Source organism: Rutilus rutilus, assembly GCF_951802725.1.
Source record: "Rutilus rutilus genome assembly, chromosome: 2".
Classification (NCBI taxonomy): Eukaryota; Metazoa; Chordata; class Actinopteri; order Cypriniformes; family Leuciscidae; genus Rutilus; species Rutilus rutilus.
Window position 1 is genome coordinate 80,001 of NC_140210.1, and position 18,440 is coordinate 98,440.

Genomic DNA, 18,440 nt, shown 5'->3' on the forward strand with positions numbered 1-18,440 from the left:
ACACCAGTCTAGACCCTAGTGTCCGTCTCACACCAGTGTAGACCCTAGTGTCCGTCTCACACCAGTGTAGACCCTAGTGTCCGTCTCACACCACTGTAGACCCTAGTGTCCGTCTCACACCAGTGTAGACCCTAGTGTCCGTCTCACACCAGTGTAGACCCTAGTGTCCGTCTCACACCAGTGTAGACCCTAGTGTCCGTCTCACACCAGTCTAGACCCTAGTGTCCGTCTCACACCAGTCTAGACCCTAGTGTCCGTCTCACACCACTGTAGACCCTAGTGTCCGTCTCACACCACTGTAGACCCTAGTGTCCGTCTCACACCACTGTAGACCCTAGTGTCCGTCTCACACCACTGTAGACCCTAGTGTCCGTCTCACACCACTGTAGACCCAAGTGTCTGTCTCACACCAGTCTAGACCCTAGTGTCTCTCACACCACTGTAGACCCAAGTGTCTGTCTCACACCAGTCTAGACCCTAGTGTCTGTCTCACACCAGTCTAGACCTTAGTGTCTGTCTCACACCAGTCTAGACCCTAGTGTCTGTCTCACACCAGTGTAGACCCTAGTGTCCGTCTCACACCACTGTAGACCCTAGTGTCCGTCTCACACCACTGTAGACCCTAGTGTCCGTCTCACACCACTGTAGACCCTAGTGTCCGTCTCACACCACTGTAGACCCTAGTGTCCGTCTCACACCACTGTAGACCCTAGTGTCCGTCTCACACCACTGTAGACCCTAGTGTCCGTCTCACACCACTGTAGACCCTAGTGTCCGTCTCACACCACTGTAGACCCTAGTGTCCGTCTCACACCACTGTAGACCCTAGTGTCCGTCTCACACCACTGTAGACCCTAGTGTCCGTCTCACACCAGTCTAGACCCTAGTGTCTGTCTCACACCAGTCTAGACCCTAGTGTCCGTCTCACACCAGTGTAGACCCTAGTGTCCGTCTCACACCAGTCTAGACCCTAGTGTCCGTCTCACACCACTGTAGACCCTAGTGTCCGTCTCACACCACTGTAGACCCTAGTGTCCGTCTCACACCAGTCTAGACCCTAGTGTCCGTCTCACACCACTGTAGACCCTAGTGTCTGTCTCACACCAGTCTAGACCCTAGTGTCCGTCTCACACCAGTGTAGACCCTAGTGTCCGTCTCACACCAGTGTAGACCCTAGTGTCCGTCTCACACCACTGTAGACCCTAGTGTCCGTCTCACACCAGTCTAGACCCTAGTGTCTGTCTCACACCACTGTAGACCCTAGTGTCTGTCTCACACCAGTCTAGACCCTAGTGTCCGTCTCACACCAGTCTAGACCCTAGTGTCTGTCTCACACCACTGTAGACCCTAGTGTCCGTCTCACACCAGTCTAGACCCTAGTGTCTGTCTCACACCACTGTAGACCCTAGTGTCTGTCTCACACCAGTCTAGACCCTAGTGTCTGTCTCACACCACTGTAGACCCTAGTGTCCGTCTCACACCAGTCTAGACCCTAGTGTCTGTCTCACACCACTGTAGACCCTAGTGTCTGTCACACACCAGTCCTCATTAAAGCACAGATCTCCAACTCCCAGTATGAGGAGATTCAGGGGTTCCCAGTGCTGGTCCTGGCGCTCCATCGCTTCCATGTCCATTCCGTATGTCTCACTTATTAACACACTTGATTCAGATCATCCGCCCAATAAGGGAAGAGCTCTGTGAAGTGTGTGTGACTCGAGCGTCAGGACTGAACCCCACTGGCCTGAACCGTTATCCAGCGCTGATGCTGAAGGGTTATATCTGAATAAAAGCCTAAATTAAATCTGTTCATCATATTAGGGCTGGGCGATATATCGCATGACATTGTTAGGTGCATCTCGTCAGAAAAGCCGGTTCCTTGATTAGTAGTAAATCACCATCACCTGCTTTCAGATGGAGCGGCATTTACAACACAGGGCCGTAGTTAACTGACAAGTAGAGGTCTTCACAGTGAACCCGAGACCCGTCGACCCGGGACCCGACCCGGGACCCGTACGGGTCGGGTCTATATTTTAAATGATCAGCCGGGTCCGGGTCGGGTCCGAATCTATTACTTCGGGTCCCGGGTCTGTTTACCATTGTGTGTAATACCCGTGCGATCGGAGTCATCAGATCAGACTCAGAGAAAACCCGGTCGTGATTAGACACTGCTTGTGTTTTTTTGTAACTTGCAACTTGTAAAATTAGGACACTCAAAATAAATTGCGTTAAAAAGAATATTTTAGGTTGATCCAGCTAGCGCGCCTGTGCAGTCTCAAGCGCGTGTCATGTTTCTATGGCAACCAGTTAACGTTACCAGAGCTTCAGTGAGGGACCGCCAAACCACGCTTTAGATTTTATAATATAAATTAACAACCGTCTTGTTTAATCTTAAAGTTTTAGTGGTCAGATTAGGACTCGATGCAGAGCAGAGAGCACGGAGATGATAGCAAATAAATAACGTCAGCGGCCATGGCACTGAACGAGCAATCGTTATTATAGTTCAAAAGGGCAAACAGTCAAAGTTATTATGCGAGTTAACTCGAGTCTGAATGTAAGTTACATGTGCAAAGTTGCATTTGTCATCCGTCACCGTGACATCAAGTGGACTTTTGAAGCTGAAATAATGAGTGGATTAAGCTGGACTTGGAATAACGAGAGGAATAACATGGATAACTTTCTTGTCGGAGGATTGTAATGCATGATCACAGCCAGTCAGGTAACGTTACATGGAAGAGAGAGGAGACTACTACGCTTCCACGGCTCCTTAAATTAAGACAAAAAGTTGTATTTTTCGCAAAACAGGTTTATTGACTTGTAATAGCAGTTTAAGGTGGAATATGTGACAATCGGGTCCAGTCGGGTCTGTGTCTTCCCGGCGGTTTCGGGTCCAGCTTTGAAATAATAGACGGGTCCGGGTCGGGTCCGGTTAGGCATTTCTCGGATCTGCACGGGTCCGGGTCCAGCTTTTGAAATAATAGACGGGTCCGGGTCGGTTCGTTGTAGCACATTACGGGTCTCTTTCGGGTTCGGGCACGAATTTTTGTACCCGTGAAGACCTCTACTGACAAGCTGAGCCATATCGCATTAATTATCGCAGGCGATATGGCTCAGCTTGTCAGTTAACTACGGCCCTGTGTTGTAAGTGCCGCTCCATTTGAAAGCAGGTGATGGCGATTTACTACTAATTAAGAAACCGGCTTTACTGACGAGATGCACCTAACAATGTCATGAGATATATCGCCCAGCCCTACATCATGTAAAGCGATCGTGTCTCTTCAGAACATGTGCTCAATTCATGTAGATTAGTTTTACGATCTCTTTATGCGTAGACTGTCCATGGACCGACAGAAAGCTCTCAGGTATCATTAAAAATATCTTTATCTGAGTTCTGAAGATGAAGGAAAGTCTTGCGGGTCTGGAACAACATGAGGGAGAGTGATTACTGACAGAATCTTCACTCTTCGAGAAAGCGTTACTCATGACTACATCCCTCACTGTTTGCAGACTGAAAGGAGAATGGCTGTACAGTCAGGGCAAAGGTCGCGTATTCCGACCCGGTCAGCATGAGGAGCTGGTCCAGTACCTGTCCAACACCTGTCCCGCCACAGCCACATCTGCACTACAGTCTGCAGAGGACGCCAAACTGGAGAAGATCCTCAACAAGCAGAGGTAGCATCCGAAACACTGCATGTAATCCACAGCAAACCTGATCTTCAGTGTGTGTGTGTGTGTGTGTGTGTGTGTGTGTGTGTCTGCAGACAGCATCAGAAACAGCTGCAGAAAACACGTCTCGGCTGTTCCCAGAATCCCTCTCGGCCCACACATCTACACGTGCATCAGTGCCGGGACCACAGGAGCCGAGATGAGGATGATGAGGATGATGATGAGGAGGATGATGATGTCATTCCTCAGACAGGTCAGATCAGTCACAGACTCTAGGGAGGAAGACACTAAACGGTTGTGCCACTTTTCACAGCACAAATCTCTCGTCTTCACCAGCCCCTGCAATCCAGTTTAGCAGATTAAATAATGCGATATCATACAGTAGTAGAATATAGAAAAAAAATTATATATATATCTCTGTGTGTGTGTGTGTGTGTGTGTGCATTCCGTAACTTTTTTGGGTTAAAAATTATCCAAAATAAATTTGAGCAAGTACATCACCAGCCAGTGTTCAGAACTCCCTGCTTGCCGTAGCTCGACTCAGACCGGTCCGCTTGTAATCATGTGTCTAACTCCAGTGGTACTGGTGGATTTCCGTGGGAAATTCAAGCATGTCCACATCTGTCCACATACCTGTCAACCCTCCTGTTTTTCCCGGGATTCTCCCGTATTTTACCTTGCTATCCCGCTATCATCCCGTCTAAATATTTTCCCGTATTTTTAATCTTTCTATAAATAAATAAAAAATCCCACTGGGCGCAAACCAGTTAAGCGGAATTCCCGCCCTGCAGCTTCATTGGTTAGGGTTACGATGACGTAGGGTAAGGGATCAGTGTTTGGTGTCGGCAGTCAGTACTGGGATTCACATGACCAATTAAACCTTTAGAATCGGCTGCAGGGCGGGATTAGGGTTAGGGTTCTCCGAAGAAGAACAGCAGCATCCCAAGGGTGGCTTGGAGAGATGGCATTGGAGACTATGTATGTAATGTATTATGTATGTAATACATAGATTATGTATTTATTTATTTTAATATCTGCGCAATTAGTGGGTATTTAGTCTGCCTCTGCCATCCCGTATTTAGATCTCCCGTACTTTGGTATCCAAATGTTGACAGGTATGGTCCACATAAAGAAGAGTCTGGGCTAGTCAGCTACGAGTGTGAGGATGCTGGAGATTTATAGCCTTTTCTCACAGCACTGGATATAATTAAACTTATCAATTTGATGGCGGATCCAGAAAGGCTCAAACGACAATCACCGACTGGAGACTCACCCGCTGTAAAACGCAGAAGACTTCGGACTTCAGAGTGGCTACTGAAAAACTCATGCTCATGCGGACACGAGGATAATATCAGAAGGGCGTTAAATGTAGTCACGCAATCCTGATGTTACTAACATTAACAATTAGAGAACAAAGTATAATTTGCACAGTTTGACGTGAAATAAGCGATCGTTAGATTTAATCAGCGTGATTTACTGCAATGCTTCATTTACTTGTTCAGATTTACTCATTTTCCGGTGAAAATTCTTATGTTGCTCATACTTCCAAAAAGCAGAATCTGTGATTGCGAATGCCAGGATCCACACCGGCGACTGACAGCCGCACATTCTCCTCAAAACACTGGATTCATCCGCGCTGTGCCGTGCCGAGACGATGCCATGCCGAGGCACAACCCACGTAAAGCTGATCATTCCGCGAATAACTGCAATTGCAGATTTCGAACAGAGATGGTGACAAAGAGGAAAAATTACGGACTGCAGCTTTAATGACTGTACAGATATGTTATTTACAAGTGTACAGTTATGGTAGATCATGGGCTTCACGCCTGCTCAGCCCTGCGGTTTCATCTTCATAACACTTCATCACACTACACTTCATCACACTACACTTCATCACACTACACTTCATCACACTGCACTCCATCACACTACACTCCATCACACTACACTTCATCACACTACACTTCATCACACTACACTTCATCACACTACACTTCATCACACTACACTCCATCACACTACACTTCATCACACTACACTTCATCACACTACACTTCATCACACTACACTTCATCACACTGCACTTCATCACACTGCACTCCATCACACTACACTTCATCACACTACACTTCATCACACTGCACTTCATCACACTACACTCCATCACACTACACTTCATCACACTGCACTCCATCACACTACACTCCATCACACTACACTTCATCACACTGCACTCCATCACACTACACTCCATCACACTACACTTCATCACACTACACTTCATCACACTACACTTCATCACACTACACTTCATCACACTACACTTCATCACACTGCACTTCATCACACTGCACTTCATCACACTGCACTTCATCACACTACACTTCATCACACTGCACTCCATCACACTACACTCCATCACACTACACTTCATCACACTACACTTCATCACACTACACTTCATCACACTGCACTTCATCACACTGCACTCCATCACACTGCACTTCATCACACTACACTTCATCACACTGCACTTCATCACACTACACTTCATCACACTACACTCCATCACACTACACTCCATCACACTACACTTCATCACACTACACTTCATCACACTACACTTCATCACACTACACTCCATCACACTACACTCCATCACACTACACTCCATCACACTACACTCCATCACACTACACTTCATCACACTGCACTTCATCACACTACACTTCATCACACTGCACTCCATCACACTGCACTTCATCACACTACACTCCATCACACTACACTTCATCACACTGCACTTCATCACACTACACTTCATCACACTGCACTCCATCACACTGCACTTCATCACACTACACTCCATCACACTACACTTCATCACACTACACTTCATCACACTACACTTCATCACACTGCACTTCATCACACTACACTCCATCACACTACACTCCATCACACTACACTCCATCACACTACACTCCATCACACTACACTTCATCACACTGCACTTCATCACACTGCACTTCATCACACTGCACTTCATCACACTGCACTTCATCACACTACACTTCATCACACTGCACTTCATCACACTGCACTTCATCACACTGCACTTCATCACACTGCACTTCATCACACTACACTTCATCACACTGCACTTCATCACACTGCACTTCATCACACTGCACTTCATCACACTGCACTTCATCACACTGCACTCCATCACACTGCACTTCATCACACTACACTTCATCACACTGCACTTCATCACACTACACTTCATCACACTACACTCCATCACACTACACTCCATCACACTACACTTCATCACACTACACTTCATCACACTACACTTCATCACACTGCACTTCATCACACTGCACTTCATCACACTACACTTCATCACACTACACTTCATCACACTGCACTTCATCACACTGCACTTCATCACACTGCACTTCATCACACTACACTCCATCACACTACACTTCATCACACTGCACTTCATCACACTGCACTTCATCACACTGCACTTCATCACACTACACTTCATCACACTGCACTTCATCACACTGCACTTCATCACACTACACTTCATCACACTGCACTTCATCACACTACACTTCATCACACTGCACTTCATCACACTGCACTTCATCACACTGCACTTCATCACACTGCACTTCATCACACTGCACTTCATCACACTGCACTTCATCACACTGCACTTCATCACACTGCACTTCATCACACTGCACTTCATCACACTGCACTTCATCACACTACACTTCATCACACTGCACTTCTTCACACTGCACTCCATCACACTGCACTTCATCACACTGCACTTCATCACACTGCACTTCATCACACTACACTTCATCACACTGCACTCCATCACACTACACTTCATCACACTACACTTCATCACACTACACTTCATCACACTGCACTTCATCACACTGCACTTCATCACACTGCACTTCATCACACTACACTTCATCACACTACACTTCATCACACTGCACTTCATCACACTACACTCCATCACACTGCACTTCATCACACTGCACTCCATCACACTGCACTTCATCACACTACACTTCATCACACTGCACTTCATCACACTACACTTCATCACACTGCACTCCATCACACTGCACTTCATCACACTACACTTCATCACACTACACTTCATCACACTACACTTCATCACACTACACTTCATCACACTACACTTCATCACACTGCACTCCATCACACTGCACTTCATCACACTACACTTCATCACACTGCACTTCATCACACTGCACTTCATCACACTGCACTCCATCACACTGCACTTCATCACACTACACTTCATCACACTACACTTCATCACACTACACTTCATCACACTGCACTCCATCACACTGCACTTCATCACACTACACTTCATCACACTGCACTTCATCACACTGCACTTCATCACACTGCACTTCATCACACTGCACTTCATCACACTGCACTTCATCACACTGCACTCCATCACACTGCACTTCATCACACTACACTTCATCACACTGCACTTCATCACACTGCACTTCATCACACTGCACTTCATCACACTGCACTTCATCACACTGCACTCCATCACACTGCACTTCATCACACTACACTTCATCACACTGCACTTCTTCACACTGCACTCCATCACACTGCACTTCATCACACTACACTTCATCACACTGCACTTCTTCACACTGCACTCCATCACACTGCACTTCATCACACTGCACTTCATCACACTGCACTTCATCACACTACACTTCATCACACTGCACTCCATCACACTACACTTCATCACACTACACTTCATCACACTACACTTCATCACACTGCACTTCATCACACTGCACTTCATCACACTGCACTTCATCACACTACACTTCATCACACTACACTTCATCACACTACACTTCATCACACTGCACTCCATCACACTGCACTTCATCACACTACACTTCATCACACTACACTCCATCACACTACACTTCATCACACTGCACTTCATCACACTACACTCCATCACACTACACTCCATCACACTACACTCCATCACACTACACTTCATCACACTACACTTCATCACACTACACTCCATCACACTACACTTCATCACACTGCACTTCATCACACTACACTCCATCACACTACACTCCATCACACTACACTCCATCACACTGCACTTCATCACACTACACTTCATCACACTACACTCCATCACACTGCACTTCATCACACTACACTTCATCACACTGCACTTCATCACACTGCACTTCATCACACTGCACTTCATCACACTACACTTCATCACACTACACTTCATCACACTACACTTCATCACACTGCACTCCATCACACTACACTTCATCACACTACACTTCATCACACTGCACTCCATCACACTGCACTCCATCACACTGCACTTCATCACACTTCATCACACTACACTCCATCACACTACACTCCATCACAATACACTTCATCACACTACACTTCATCACACTACACTCCATCACACTGCACTCCATCACACTACACTTCATCACACTGCACTTCATCACACTGCACTTCATCACACTACACTTCATCACACTACACTCCATCACACTGCACTCCATCACACTACACTCCATCACACTGCACTTCATCACACTGCACTTCATCACACTGCACTTCATCACACTACACTTCATCACACTACACTTCATCACACTACACTTCATCACACTGCACTTCATCACACTACACTTCATCACACTGCACTTCATCACACTACACTTCATCACACTACACTTCATCACACTACACTTCATCACACTGCACTTCATCACACTACACTTCATCACACTACACTTCATCACACTGCACTTCATCACACTGCACTTCATCACACTGCACTTCATCACACTACACTTCATCACACTACACTTCATCACACTACACTTCATCACACTGCACTCCATCACACTGCACTTCATCACACTGCACTTCATCACACTGCACTTCATCACACTACACTTCATCACACTACACTTCATCACACTACACTTCATCACACTGCACTTCATCACACTACACTTCATCACACTACACTTCATCACACTGCACTTCATCACACTGCACTTCATCACACTGCACTTCATCACACTACACTTCATCACACTACACTTCATCACACTACACTTCATCACACTGCACTCCATCACACTACACTTCATCACACTACACTTCATCACACTGCACTCCATCACACTGCACTCCATCACACTGCACTTCATCACACTTCATCACACTACACTCCATCACACTACACTCCATCACAATACACTTCATCACACTACACTTCATCACACTACACTTCATCACACTACACTTCATCACACTACACTTCATCACACTACACTCCATCACACTGCACTTCATCACACTGCACTTCATCACACTGCACTTCATCACACTACACTTCATCACACTACACTTCATCACACTACACTTCATCACACTGCACTTCATCACACTACACTTCATCACACTACACTTCATCACACTGCACTTCATCACACTGCACTTCATCACACTGCACTTCATCACACTACACTTCATCACACTACACTTCATCACACTACACTTCATCACACTGCACTCCATCACACTACACTTCATCACACTACACTTCATCACACTGCACTCCATCACACTGCACTCCATCACACTGCACTTCATCACACTTCATCACACTACACTCCATCACACTACACTCCATCACAATACACTTCATCACACTACACTTCATCACACTACACTCCATCACACTGCACTCCATCACACTACACTTCATCACACTGCACTTCATCACACTGCACTTCATCACACTACACTTCATCACACTACACTCCATCACACTGCACTCCATCACACTACACTCCATCACACTGCACTCCATCACACTGCACTCCATCACACTGCACTCCATCACACTACACTCCATCACACTACACTTCATCACACTTCATCACACTACACTCCATCACACTACACTCCATCACAATACACTTCATCACACTACACTTCATCACACTACACTCCATCACACTGCACTCCATCACACTACACTTCATCACACTGCACTTCATCACACTGCACTTCATCACACTACACTTCATCACACTACACTCCATCACACTGCACTCCATCACACTACACTCCATCACACTGCACTTCATCACACTGCACTTCATCACACTGCACTTCATCACACTACACTTCATCACACTACACTTCATCACACTACACTTCATCACACTACACTTCATCACACTACACTTCATCACACTACACTCGTTACATTTCAACACGGTAGAAACTAGCGGGCCAGACGCTCGTCGACATTACCAGACTGACAACACAACTGCTTAGCTAACTAGCTCGGGTGAGGGGAATTAGATATTAGTTGTATTATGTATTAGTTCATACGATCATGAAAAAACCTGGAAAAGTCATGGAATTTTAAAATAGCACTTTCCAAAGTTTTGGAATAAACCCAGAAAGTTTCGGAAAAGTCATGGAAATTTGTTTCAAAATATGTATATAATAGAATATGTTTAAGGGACAATATTGGTTAAACAAACTACAATACTTAACGTTCATTCGATCCGTCCGACTGCTGCATTTCCATCAGATTTCGTTCAGCAGCGCTGAGCATTATAACCAATCGCACACGTTTGCGTTGAGCTAATGAGTGTGATGGCCAATCAGAGGCGTTCAGATTAGAGCTTTGTTCAGTGCTCGCTCTCGCCGAAACTCGCGAATTCTCCCATCATAAATAACAAAGTGCAGATTGGATGTTAGAGATTAATGTGTCAGTGTCCTCAGCTTCCGTGATTTTAGTGAGAGTTTTTTGAGAGTGCTTAAACTCGCTCTAGACCCGGGTTAGGATTATGGTTAGGGTTAGACCCGAGTTAAGGACAGCCTCACGATCACTCCTGACACTGCACATCAAAAAGAGACACTTTTTAAATAATCATGAATTTTTAAGTTAAATGAGACTAAATTATCTCAGTCATTTGCCCGGTGCAAGTTGACATCAGTGCTAGTTTTATGGGCATGCTTGCCTTAATGACTGATCTACATGATTCTTTTTGGGATTCAGGTGCTAAATATGCATGAAAACACTGAGCTTTTAGCGACCACAGCTCGTTCTCCGTGAATCTGCTCTTCAGAGTCATTTCTCCTGTCGTGATTCTTCCTCCATTATGATTGCAGATGTGGATCCAGGTGTTCAGGTGAACTCGTGGATGTGTGCTGAGTCTTCTTCACCTGTGGTCTCTGTGGTCCGGCTTCCACTCGCAGATGAGGACCGGATGATTGTGGAGGATGTGACGGATGAAGAGATGCATCATGGGAGTCTGCTGTCCTCTGAATCTGCCTTTTTACCCTTTAACCCTGCGGTTCATCATCCGGCGTCAGCTCCTGACAGCGGGGAGGAGGAGTTTGAGGATTCCCTGGCTCCTCCCACATCAGCTCAGCCCCGCCCGCCGGGGGAGGAGTCAGGGGGCGGAGCTATCCTCGCCTCTCGCACACATGGATCGGCTGGTTTGGAGCAGCTCAGTCACACAGGTGCGCAGTTTAACGGGGATGCCGTGTTCCAGAACGGGTCTGTGGTGGATTGTGGTAAGACTGTGGAGGATTGTGTGAGGACTGGGACTGGGATGCAGTGTAAAGCACATGACGCCGCTGTGAGGATCCAGGCCTGGTGGAGGGGTCACCACACACGCCACTGTCACACACAGGCCAGAGAAGTGCGAGCCGAGATACGCCTGCGCAGAATGCAGGATCACATCGTCCACCTGACCGCAGAACTGGACAGGTGAAACTCTTCACCATTAAACACTTCATATGTCAAACAATTCCAAAAGTCATCAAGACTTTGTCAGAAAGATTTACTGAATAAAGACTAAAGGAAAGATTTATTATAGATTCTGAATCATTCTTGTATTTCTGTGAATCGCTGATTAGTTCAAACACTGAAACTGCTTCAACTATAACGTAAGCTTAAACAGTGTAAAGTATTTCCAAGTAACTATTATGCTTTGCAGGGTGCGTAAGCAACAAGAGGAAGACCGACTGCAGAGACGTGTGCAAGAAGAAGCGGTGAAGTTCCTGTGGAAGCAGGTCAGTATCATGATGGAGACTCACGCTATCTCAGCCATCTGGGGAATAGACGATGACCAAGAGAATCTGGCCAGAATATGTGAAGTATCGTCACAGATGTTGGTCACATTTGACATTTGCCCAACATGACAGGGTTAGAGATCAGAGAAACACAAACTACTGGACGAGTGAGAACTTGAAATGGAAGAGGACGCATTATGTTAAAGCTAAATATATTAGCTAGTCCATAGAAAATATCAATTTATAAATAAATATTGTCAGAGTGTTTGTCTTGACTGTTTTTCATTAAGGAAGCTTTAATCTGGTCTAAAAGGAAGGTAGTAACTATTTAAACTCAGAACAATATGTCATGTTGTGTGATAAGTGGGGTAATGTACAGTAATCTGTTCATTATTGTAAAATAAACCGTAAAGTCCTAATTACCCTGGGCTTATTTTGTGATCATCTGCCCTTACATGATCTTGAGAAAAGACTTGACTTGCAGTGTGTTATTTCTCAAAGTCGTTGCTGAACATTGTTGACATTTGAAATCGACCCAAAGAAACACACCCCTCTCTTCATGGCTCCGCCTCCAAAGGTCAATCCTCCAATCATAAACTCTGCTCTAAGTCTCGAACCCCGATCACTGGGAGTGAGGCGAGTGCACTAACAAGGACCCTAAACAGTAAACACCTTGTTCCCCAGCTCGACTCTCACTAGCTTACACACGAGTGGATGTCTGTTTATCATAGCAGAAGCACAACAGAATAATGCTTCGCGGAAAATAAAGCAGAGATGATAAACGAACGACAAGCACAAAAAATAACATACATACACAAAAGTAAATACAAACAAGAGTTGGTTGTTAGTTGCCAGCCGCACAGCAGCTCCAGACACACACTGACACTCAAACCCAGTGTAACCCAGTGTTACCTAGTGTTACTCAATGTAGCCCAGTGTTACTCAGTGTAACCCAGTGTAACTCAGTGTAACCCAGTGTAACTCAGTGTTACCTAGTGTTACTCAATGTAGCCCAGTGTTACTCAGTGTAACCCAGTGTAACCCAGTGTAACTCAGTGTAACCCAGTGTTACCTAGTGTTACTCAATGTAGCCCAGTGTTACTCAGTGTAACCCAGTGTAACTCAGTGTAACCCAGTGTAACTCAGTGTAACCCAGTGTAACTCAGTGTAACCCAGTGTTACCTAGTGTTACTCAATGTAGCCCAGTGTTACTCAGTGTAACCCAGTGTAACTCAGTGTAACCCAGTGTTACCTAGTGTTACTCAATGTAGCCCAGTGTTACTCAGTGTAACTCAGTGAAACCCAGTGTAACTCAGTGAAACCCAGTGTTACTCAGTGTAACCTAGTGTAACTCAGTGTAACCCAGTGTTACCTAGTGTTACTCAGTGTAAGCCAGTGTTACTCAGTGTAACCCAGTGTAACCTAGTGTTACTCAATGTAACCCAATGTTACCCAGTGTAACCCAGTGTTACTCCGTGTAACCCAGTGAAACCCAGTGTTACTCAGTGTAACTCAGTGTTACTCAATGTAACCCAGTGTTACCTAGTGTTACTCAGTGAAACCCAGTGTAACTCAGTGTAACCCAGTGTAACTCAGTGTAACCCAGTGTAACTCAGTGAAACCCAGTGTTACCCAGTGTAACTCAGTGTAACCCAGTGAAACCCAGTGTTACTAAGTGTAACTCAGTGTTACTCAGTGTAACCCAGTATTACCTAGTGTTACTCAATGTAACCCAGTGTTACTAAGTGTAACTCAGTGTTACTCAGTGTAACTCAGTGTAACCCAGTGTTACTCAGTGTAACCCAGTGTAACCCAGTGAAACCCAGTGTTACTAAGTGTAACTCAGTGTAACCCAGTATTACCTAGTGTTACTCAATGTAACTCAGTGTAACCCAGTGTTCCTCAGTGTAACCCAGTGTTCCTCAGTGTAACCCAGTGGTACTCAGTGTAACCCAGTGTTACTCAGTGTAACCCAGTGTTCCTCAGTGTAACCCAGTGTAACTCAGTGTAACCCAGTGTTCCTCAGTGTAACCCAGTGTTCCTCAGTGTAACCCAGTGTTCCTCAGTGTAACCCAGTGTAACTCAGTGTAACTCAGTGTAACCCAGTGTAACTCAGTGTAACCCAGTGTAACTCAGTGAAACCCAGTGTTACCCAGTGTAACTCAGTGTAACCCAGTGAAACCCAGTGTTACTAAGTGTAACTCAGTGTTACTCAGTGTAACCCAGTATTACCTAGTGTTACTCAATGTAACCCAGTGTTACTAAGTGTAACTCAGTGTTACTCAGTGTAACCCAGTGTTACTCAGTGTAACTCAGTGTAACCCAGTGTTACTCAGTGTAACTCAGTGTAACCCAGTGAAACCCAGTGTTACTAAGTGTAACTCAGTGTAACCCAGTATTACCTAGTGTTACTCAATGTAACTCAGTGTAACCCAGTGTTCCTCAGTGTAACCCAGTGTTCCTCAGTGTAACCCAGTGGTACTCAGTGTAACCCAGTGTTACTCAGTGTAACCCAGTGTTCCTCAGTGTAACCCAGTGTAACTCAGTGTAACCCAGTGTTCCTCAGTGTAACCCAGTGTTCCTCAGTGTAACCCAGTGTTCCTCAGTGTAACCCAGTGTAACCCAGTGTAACTCAGTGTAACCCAGTGTTCCTCAGTGTAACCCAGTGTTCCTCAGTGTAACCCAGTGTTCCTCAGTGTAACCCAGTGTAACTCAGTGTAACCCAGTGTTACTCAGTGTAACTCAGTGTAACCCAGTGAAACCCAGTGTTACTAAGTGTAACTCAGTGTAACCCAGTATTACCTAATGTTACTCAATGTAACCCAGTGTTACTAAGTGTAACTCAGTGTTACTCAATGTAACCCAGTGTTACTCAGTATAACTCAGTGTAACTCAGTGTTCCTCAGTGTAACCCAGTGTAACTCAGTGTAACCCAGTGTTCCTCAGTGTAACCCAGTGGTACTCAGTGTAACCCAGTGTTCCTCAGTGTAACCCAGTGTTCCTCAGTGTAACCCAGTGTTCCTCAGTGTAACCCAGTGGTACTCAGTGTAACCCAGTGGTACTCAGTGTAACCCAGTGTTCCTCAGTGTAACCCAGTGGTACTCAGTGTAACCCAGTGTTACTCAGTGGTACTCACGTGTGGAGCGAATCAAACAAACCTCTCGTCTGTTTTCAGGCCTTCCCACTTTGCTCTCTCCAGCGCGGGAAATCTGTTCTAATATTAATCCACATCTTAAAGCTCTTTCCTGATTAATCTGAGAATCTGCATGCATATCGAACCGAGGTTGCTGGTCAACTATAACCCTTTCCTTGACATTGCGATATTGAATATATTGTGCAGCTGAGACGAAACTACAGAATCTCTACCCATTGACAAATTTGTATATTGTCAATGGGTAGATTTTTGTATATTTGTATATTGACCCACCCTTAGTCGTAGGGATAATAAGTTCATTTTTTTGCAAAATACACTTTATGGCAGATAATGAATATTTCTGACTGTGTTTATCCAACAGCTTCAGGTTGTGCTGGAGTGGCAGTCGTCTGTGAACGAGAGCTCTGCATTCAAGCCCAGCATTCCTGCTGTCGCTCCGGTCAGCACTGAGATCTCCATTCCGGAGTCCGGTTTCCATTCCCTGGGAGAGAGACAGGCAGCGCCGGACACCAGCCGGATCAGAGCCGGATCCCCAGCACCGGATACCAGTCGGATCTCACCCGGACCCCCAGCGCTGGACACCAGCCGGATCTCAGCCGGATCCCCGGTTCTCTCGCTTGGGTCGGGGACTCGGGCCGCTGGAGACAGTCTGTTACAGCAGTATCTCTCATCCGTACAGCAACTGCAGGAGGAGGAGGAGGGAGACACAACATCTGATCTCTCTCCTCAGGGAAAACAGGAGCGCTTTTCCTGACCGGAGCTGGACGTTTGGGCATCACAGGACATCAGACTGATGAGACCCCATGCCTTCGTGGATGAAGCTTTGGCTTTTCTTGACGATCATCACTTGACTTCAATAGACTTGTCTTTTATTTCCATATTACATTAATGTCATCCGTCAAACACTCTGACTGAACAAGGTTGTCAGAACAACAATGACTTTTATATGACTGGCCACTGCTGCCTTTTGTCTCTCTAACAGTGTAGAACATGCATTTACACGGTTGGAATATCAGTATAAAGCTTTCTGTCAGAAGTCTTTGACATACTTCACATATTCACTTACCCAGAGTGCCGAGCTCTTTCAGTCCACTTACCAGTCGACTGGTTCCCTTAAACGTAAAGTCTGGACGACACAACCAGAAATAGCCTTGAACTGTAGAGGAGCATGTAGGTGTGTGGAATAAATGTGAATTTATGTGATAGTTTGAACCTGTTGAGAGTTTAATAGACTTTATCATAAATATTTGTATGTGTGCATCTGGATATTTACAGTATGTGCTGCAACAGCTGTTCTGTGTGGCATATGCAATAAGTGTTAATTTATTTCACATTTTAATTATTTTTTTCTATGTCATATATTTACCAAAACCTTTTTGAAAATAAAGTTTTACTTTCCTTCACCATTGTGGTCATTCCCATCAACAGGTTAGAAAGAAAGCATGTTTTGTCCTGCACCAAAAGGTGATTGATTAATAACATGACAGGCGTCACAGTGAATGAACCGGCTTTGAACACTGCTGACTCTACAGGACCAGCTCTATGATTCTACACTTGCCTCCCGTGGCTGATGCAGAGGTCAGAGGTCACACACTCTTCATCTCTAACCCGATCGTGATCCTTCCGGCGGGTGAATATCCGATAGGCTGCGGGTCCGATGGCGTTTCAGGCTTAGTATTCGGAGCATGTGTGGACCAATCAGTGGAGGTTTCCTCAGACATCTTCAGTGTCTTCTGAAGGGGTGATTCTGGACTCCACTGCTGCTTCAGTGTATATCTAATGAGGGATTATAATCAAGGTATTAATCAATATTTTTCCTTCTAAATATCAAATGAGTTGAATGGCTCCTCTAGGCTTGTGAGATTTCACTTAGTTCTAGAAGTTCCCAGTGTGATCACTGAAATGCTCTTCTCATGTATTCTCTAATGTCTGTATGAATGACGGAGAGGAGACTGAGGGCCCGGCTCTAATGCCAGGAATGCAGTGACAGTGCTGGCTCATTTAGTCCGGCTTCCAGAGATGACATATGGACTTCTTCAACGTGTCAATATACACATCTGTTCTTCTGGGGTAGCCTGACAGCTGTGGTCACAGGGGTCATTGATGTCTATAGTTTAAGGGACCATTTCGTAGCTAAAGCTTTACTGCGTTAGATTAAAGTGTCCTCTCCGTGAGAGAAAGAACGTATTATCTTGATGTTTTGAGACGACTCTCCTGTTTATAGTTAGAGCCTGACCAAATCCAACCTTGAAGAAGCCATGTGTGTGTGTGTGAGTGTGTGTGTGTGTGTGTGTGTGTGTGTGTGTGTGTGTTATAGGAGATTGACTGAGTTGTTGTTCTGGACATGTTGGCGCTCAGCAACCCAAATCTGCGACCTGGAAGGTTACGACGTGCCTCACTT

The 18,440-nt window shown here is 45.5% G+C and overlaps 1 protein-coding gene across 1 annotated transcript in view; it reads left to right on the forward strand.

The window, feature by feature from the left end:
• The window catches only part of cep97 (centrosomal protein 97), a 27,796-nt gene extending 10,355 nt beyond the window's left edge, over positions 1-17,441 (forward strand). Inside the window, exons 7-11 of the mRNA XM_084402948.1 lie at positions 3,505-3,669; positions 3,759-3,916; positions 11,977-12,580; positions 12,810-12,885; positions 16,401-17,441. Of these exons, the coding sequence (XP_084259074.1) occupies positions 3,505-3,669; positions 3,759-3,916; positions 11,977-12,580; positions 12,810-12,885; positions 16,401-16,793 (1,396 nt within the window). The 3' untranslated portion in view covers positions 16,794-17,441. The remainder of the gene's footprint in view (positions 1-3,504; positions 3,670-3,758; positions 3,917-11,976; positions 12,581-12,809; positions 12,886-16,400) is intronic.
• The last annotated feature ends 999 nt before the right edge of the window (positions 17,442-18,440 follow it).